The sequence below is a fragment of the Seriola dumerili genome, unplaced genomic scaffold (genome assembly GCF_002260705.1).
Source record: "Seriola dumerili isolate Sdu_G_001 unplaced genomic scaffold, Sdu_1.0 BDQW01000149.1, whole genome shotgun sequence".
NCBI classification, from domain to species: domain Eukaryota; kingdom Metazoa; phylum Chordata; class Actinopteri; order Carangiformes; family Carangidae; genus Seriola; species Seriola dumerili.
The window spans coordinates 9,983,086-9,989,794 of NW_019174404.1; the positions used below are offsets into that span (position 1 = coordinate 9,983,086).

The following is a 6,709-nucleotide window of genomic DNA, read 5'->3' on the forward strand; positions in this document are numbered from 1 at the left end:
GTATTTAATTAAGTCAAATTTACTTGATTAAATTATTTTACATTATATTTCATTAAATTACATTAAATTTGACTGAAATATCTACATTGAATTTGCTCTGTCAATTTAAATGTACTGTACTAAATTAAATTAAATGTACTTGATTAAATTAGGTTGTGTGTTTAATTTCATTACAACATTTCAGTTATAAAACAATTAAATCTTTCAAATCAAAATAAATTCACTTAAATTGGGTTAAAATAATTAAATTACATTACTATTTTTTAGACAATTTATTTAATTACAGCATATAAACCCTCTATAAATTGTCCCTTGTTAAGACATGAAGTATTCAACACTGCTCACCTCCACCTCTAGGAGGCGCGCTAGGGCGAGTTCTGATAAAGTGAAGTCATGAGGCTGTAGCCAATCAGATCACAAGAACGAGAGGCATAGGTTTCCGGCCTGACGAACGAAAACATAGCTGTATTGTGAAAGACGAAGAGGAGAAGCCGCTACTCGCAAAGAATCTGATGTTGTAGCTTTCCAAGAATCAGCCATAATCTACCGTAAGTTGTGCTCTCGCGGTGTTCATTGCGTTTCGTGAGTATAAGTGAAACACACTGAAAAATGACGGTCTGCGGCTGAGGGTCAAATCGGGGGCCGTTGCTGGTGCTGCTAAAGCTAACTGACGGCCCCGGTGTGTTTGATGCCCGTAGCAACCGGCTAAAGATGATCAAAGCTGTTCACAAATCACCACTCTTTCTCTTTCCTGGCATTAACCATCTTCTTATATCGAAGGAAACGTTATAGTAACCTGTAGCGGTGCCGTTAACACGGCAGATTTAAACTTTAGGTGCAGCTGGTTAGCACCGATGATTGCTGCCTCGCTCCTGCATATGTTGTGAGACGATAAAGGCGAACCATGACTGGCGAGCTCGGCAAACCTTTTAGGGCTACAGTTTATAATATATTTTAATTTATGAATTAAGTTTTTCGATTGTTAAGCTAAGAAAGTCAAGATTGTTGAGTTTCTTTTTTTCAAAGATCAGGCCTTTATAGCGATATCTTATTGGTTGTGTTTGAGACGCTTTTACTTTATTAGAGTTCTTATATTTTATGCAGCTTCAAAGTGGTAGATACTTCTTCCACCACTGGATTTTTGTATACATGGTCTCTTGCAAAACATAGCTTGATCGCAACGAGATTACCTGGTTAAAATAAGGTTATGTTATAAACAATTAATTGTGCCAAAATCTCAAATATTACTCTGGTAATAACCTAAGAATATAATGAAACGATATATATATTCTCCAATGACACAGAATCGCAAAAACAAAGCACATTGTACACATTCAGAACCCGCACTGCCCATATGCTTTTTTTCCCGAAAAATGACTACAAGACATGTCAACAAATAACAAGTAACTAATTATCTAAATTTAGATTGATTGATCTTGTGTCATTTAAGTAACTATTCCTAAACTATTATTTAAGTATCTAGTAAAATTTTGCTGTGTTTAAGTTCTCCTCCTGCATGTTTTTCTCAACAGATGCTCTAACTAATCACTCATTTATATCCCAAGAGTTAGCAGTCAGACAGACATGGCATCTGTTTGCTGAACTGCTTCATCTTCAGCCACTACTAGCACCAAACATTGGTGTGCAACTTCCCAGTGAATGAGACAGACCCACCATCACCATGGAAACAGAAACAGTAAGTTTGCTTTCTCACCGTTATTGATGTCTTTACTTAACATTGTTTAACTTAAAACTGCCTTTTCCCCCACGTGATTATGCAGCAGTGCAAACAGTGCATTAAGCATCGATAAATGTATTACACTTTGTGGAGAGACTGACAGTGTTTTGTAAATGTTCTGCAGGAAGTTATTCCTATCTGGCAGAATAAGCCTCATGGATCCACCCGTAGTGTTGTGAGAAGAATAGGTTCTACTCTCCCACTCAAACCTCCCCAAAGGGCATGTTTCCAGGTACATATCATATTCAATGTGATGATTTTTTTATATCATAATAATATTGCCCTATTATTGTCATAAACATTTTAACGTATGCTACTTTGACTTGTGCCCTTGTGCATTAGGAACTACCGGGCCTACCCTCTCTTCGGCCTATGGATGGCCCTATGGTTCCAACCTTGGCAGACATAGCCTGGATTGTTGCAGATGAAGAGGAGACATATGCCAGAGTGCGGTAAGCATACAGTCAATCACTATTCCTTGTTGTAGTGCCAGTCACTTCTCCCTAATTGCATTGTCCCAGACTTTCAGACTTTCCAACTTATTGGGTGCACATGTGCAGACTAAAGAAATGTAGAACAATGTTATAATGTCCCATTTTTACTGATAGTGTGTCAGAGTGGTGTTGATTCAGCTCTGTAGTGAATTTTTTTTTTCCAGCCATAGTCATTTTAAGAACAGACCGTTATAAACTTAACAAAGATAGGAGTTATTGTGTTGGATTGCATTAGACTGTACAACTGCACATAATAAATGGTTGGCAGGTGTAGATTAGTACTGGGTCTTTGTCTGGGCAGTAGGTAGAAAGAAAGTCCATGCAACTTAGAGTAAAAGCTAGACTCAGACCCAATTGTTTTATTGTAATAAACAACTCTGCTTGATGACACTAATCCCCCACTCTTCTTTTTTCAGGAGTGACACACGTCCTCTAAAACACGAATGGCGGCCCACGCCTCTCCTGGTGCTCCACAGGAACTCATCTGTGCCCAACTTCCGCCGTGAGGGTAAAAGGGTGGAGGGGCTTAGGAAGCCTGGGGTTACAGCACTAAATCGTACTACAGCACTGCAGGACGAGCTCAGCAGACTCCGTGCACAGATCGCCAAGATTGTGGCAAGTGATTCTGGTAGGTTACCCAAGCAGAAATTACAGTATGCACTTGTTCACTGTAGATATTGAATCTGACATTTGGATAGTGGTAAAATAACAGGGACATAAGAACTAGTTACACATCTAACTTTACACTCTTGTTCTCTGATTCATAAAGCTGCTTTGAGCAGTATAGATTAAGGATTGCCTTTTTGAGGCTATCTGAGTGTGTTTTACTGTCTTCATATGACTGATTCTTTTTTTGCCTGGTCAGCTGCCCTGATTCTCTTAAAGCTCTTTGATACTAAGATGTCTTGGCATCAGTTTGTAGGTCAGTGACTAAAGATAATCTCTGCAGTTCATTGGCAATTGTATGATATTCATTGAATATTTCAACAGGGGTTTCATGAGAAGTATGAGGTATTGTATTGGGCTGCAGACTAACAGTTTCTGGGAGTAGAGCTACTGCAAACAACAGCAGCATACCCATACTCCTGCTCTGACAGATAAAAATAGAAATGACATTTGGACTCGATATGTTTCTCTTAACACTGTCCCACTCAAACTCCACTTAAGAACAATTACAGATCATCTCATTCCTCTCCTCTGCTTTGCTTGTTTCTGTCAGGCTCTAACCCCCTGACTCCTGACCTGCTTTCTCCCGATGACACAAGTATGAGCTTCTCCATGGCGCCTTTCGAGACGGCGTCCTACCAGCCAGCCGCCACGGCTGCTGCTTCTTTTGTCATCAGTGACGTCACAGAGGAGGAAGAAGAGGAGGAGGAAGAGGAAGATGAGAAAGATGTGGTCTCTGTGGTGTCAGAGCTGGTCCCTGACCCTCTGCCGCCTGTTTCCATGACGGCATCAGCAACCTTTGACCTGGACAGGCCCAGCATGGACTTCCGTGAAGCTGAAGAGGATACGGTGTCGCTGTCAAAATCCACCAGCTTTGCTGACGTTATGGACATCCTGAAGGACATGAACCGCATGAAGATGAGCAAAGACAGGTACAGATTTCCGGTTAATTAGAGTTTTCCAGGTGCTAGCAGGATTTGCCTGTTTTCAGTCTTTATGCTAAGCTAAAGACTGCTAGCTGCAGCTTCATATTTAACAGACAGATACAAGAGTGGCAAAAGAGAATAAGCATATTTCTCTAAATATCGTACTATTCCTAAGAACATTTCTTCATCAATATGCTTACATTTACCTATGAAATTAAAATAACATTGTACTCCATTTCATACATAACCGGATTATTATATACAATCAATCAAGTATTTTGATATTGCTTAACAGTTTTAACATCAGGTTGTATTTTCTATTGTTTGTCTTTGCAGGTACAACAGAGGCTGTACATCCCTTAGAGAGGAAGACTCTGCAACTCTGATTTCAGAGGCTTTGAAGAAAAAGTTTGTCTTGAAGGAAGAAGATACTGCTGCTGTGAAACGGAAGTAGCCCAATCACGAGTTTATCATCACTACCCGATCCTGCTGTTCCATGTAAGTCAGGATAGGATAGTAGCGTTTTTGTATTTCTTTTAAGAATTTATCTCTTTTTGTTTTTTTAAGTATTTTGTATAATCAAACCTTTGATGTAAGTGGTAGGTCAATGTTTTCAGTGGCAAAATGTTTTAGATCACTTGTTGGTTCTTAGTTGTTGTTTTTTTTTCTCTCCCTCATTATTTTTAGGCCTTTGCCTGTGGAATATGTACCCATGGATCCACAACCTTGCTACTCAGACCCAAGGCAATAGCTGTGTGCCAGAGTTAGAACAAAAAAACACTTTGTCCCAGACATTCAAAACCAAATGTGAACTTCACAGGGCTGGTGAAGTATGAGGTGGAACGGCCAACTCTTGGTAACAATAATCGGTTTCAGCACTGTGTGGCATATTGCATTCATCTCTGAAAAAAAAAAAAAAAAAAATTTTATGTTCAAATTTATTTTCAATAAGGATTCAACAGACTGGTGCCAGTGCTGTCCATCCAGGGCATTGTGTTGTAGGAGGGCGCTGAAGGGGCTGACATCCAAACTATCATGACAATATTTTTGGACTTAAATTGAGGATTTCCCCTTTTTAAGGAGCATTTTATTCATCCTGCTATGAAAACAGTCCTACAGGATTTTTTTTTTCTTTTTTGAATTTTCCATAGAAGAAATGCAAATAAATGCTTTTGTTTTTTTCTGTTGTGTAAAGAAGTCCTCTAACATACTTGAAAATATTTTTCAGACAAAGAGTGCGCATGCAGAGACGTACTGTAGCTTATCAACAGTTTGTGAGGGGGAAAACAAGTTCAGATCTTTGCTGTTAATATTTGCAATTCAGTACTGAGTTTGCAAATGTGCACAGCATCATGTATGTTGCTTGCTCTTATGCCTGTCCCCTTGTTTGTGATTAACATAGATTGGTAGTCACTGAACCATATGACACTGATTTTAAAATGAAATACTGATACAGTTTGAAGAGTGAACTGCATGATCTATAAATGAAAGGATGTGTGTGAGTGAAATTTGCACCTGCCATTGTTTGCAGCTCTTTGTATTTCCAGTAAAGGCAGCAACAGATACAAGTACAGGTCTCTTACTAATTTCCCCCAAAACCGCTTCTATGATGTTACTTACTGATATGAAATCAAAGAGATGATTTCAGTTTGAGCAAAGATAACTGAGCTGTTTTTGAGAGTGCTTTTCCTTCAATCTGTATGCAGACTTTTGACAAAACCATGGGTAAAATGCTTGTGTGTGTCACAATGAATATTCTTGTTGGCGCCTTACCACAAAACTTATGCCTGTTCCAATGCCTGATTTTATTCCCATATTAGCTCAAAGTGCCATGGGTTTGTTTTAATCAGCCCACCCCGTAATGCCTGCCCTTTCTTCTTCCTGAATGTGCCCTCCATCCTCAACTTTATTAAGTTCCCCATGTCTTCATCCCACAAACATACAATGAACGACTTTGTTTAGAATCAGTTGTGAGAGTGGGTTATTGCTGAATGTTAAAAATAACCACTCGCATCAAAATACTTTTCTCACTTTTACTTACACTCATATCACTCCTGTTTTTCATCTGTCATATTTATGCCTACATGACTTGGAATCCTTTAGTGTAGTTTTGCAGTGTGAAAAGTTACTGCTAACTTGTGTGTTTGAACTGAACAAGAATGTGCCCATCCGTGTGTCATTGTATGCAGTGGAGTTGAAGTATGTTTTGTCTTGTTAGAAATGGCGCTGAACGAGTCTCTGGTAATTTTTCTCAACAGTTAACTTCCTCATCAGCCAAAGTGATGAAGTATAAACTGATAAGCTGAAATACTATATGCAAGTTGAAATATATTCATTGTATGTCTGTACTTGAGATGGTGAAACTTGCACAACTTCAGTTGAGGATTTTTCAGAGAATTTATTGACTTTGTTTTGAATTTTGACTGTTTGTGCGTGCTGGTTTGAGCGTTTCTCACCATTGTACCTCTGTGTAGGGTTGAGCCCACCACCACCACCTGTACGTTTATTTTTTTGTCTTGTATGGACTTGTAAATAAAGATGGGCTGATGTTTTGAAACTACAACTGTTCTGTCTGTGGAAACTGTTGCACTTGGAACCACCGTGCAGTGACAGTTGTCACCAGAGTGGGGCAGTACAGGTGAACAAAACAAATGATTTGTTTTAGTTATTTAATTTGCCATATAAAGTAGTGAGCACGTTAACTCCCCATCACAACTGTGACATGTATCACATAGACATAGACCACCAGAGAGCAGTGGTTTGGATTATTAGCAGTAAGTTGGGGGTAGATGTACTTAAGTACTGTAATTTTGAGGTACTTGTTTACTTCAGTATTCCAATTTTATGCTCTTTTATACTTCTACTTCACAGCATTTCAGAGGGAA

At 38.9% G+C, this 6,709-nt stretch overlaps 1 protein-coding gene across 2 annotated transcripts; it reads left to right on the forward strand.

The window, feature by feature from the left end:
- Positions 1-448: 448 nt before the first annotated feature.
- Positions 449-6,384, forward strand: mtfr1l (mitochondrial fission regulator 1 like). 2 transcript variants are annotated; one of them, XM_022751191.1, is made up of 8 exons: positions 449-548; positions 1,533-1,696; positions 1,863-1,970; positions 2,081-2,190; positions 2,649-2,860; positions 3,452-3,830; positions 4,161-4,322; positions 4,512-6,384. In XM_022751191.1, exons 2-7 carry the CDS (start codon positions 1,682-1,684, stop codon positions 4,276-4,278), a joined length of 942 nt encoding a protein of 313 aa, XP_022606912.1. In that variant the 5' UTR covers positions 449-548; positions 1,533-1,681; the 3' UTR covers positions 4,279-4,322; positions 4,512-6,384. The 2 variants fall into 2 exon arrangements, with proteins under 2 accessions (XP_022606912.1, XP_022606911.1); XM_022751190.1 differs by having other exon boundaries at positions 1,566-1,696.
- The last annotated feature ends 325 nt before the right edge of the window (positions 6,385-6,709 follow it).

Bases quoted from the DNA above. Each gene is read 5' to 3' on its own strand.
- mtfr1l (XM_022751191.1), top strand. The intron at 1,971-2,080 runs GTACATATCATA...CTTGTGCATTAG, and splicing joins CCCAAAGGGCATGTTTCCAG to GAACTACCGGGCCTACCCTC. The intron at 2,861-3,451 runs GTAGGTTACCCA...TGTTTCTGTCAG, and splicing joins GATTGTGGCAAGTGATTCTG to GCTCTAACCCCCTGACTCCT.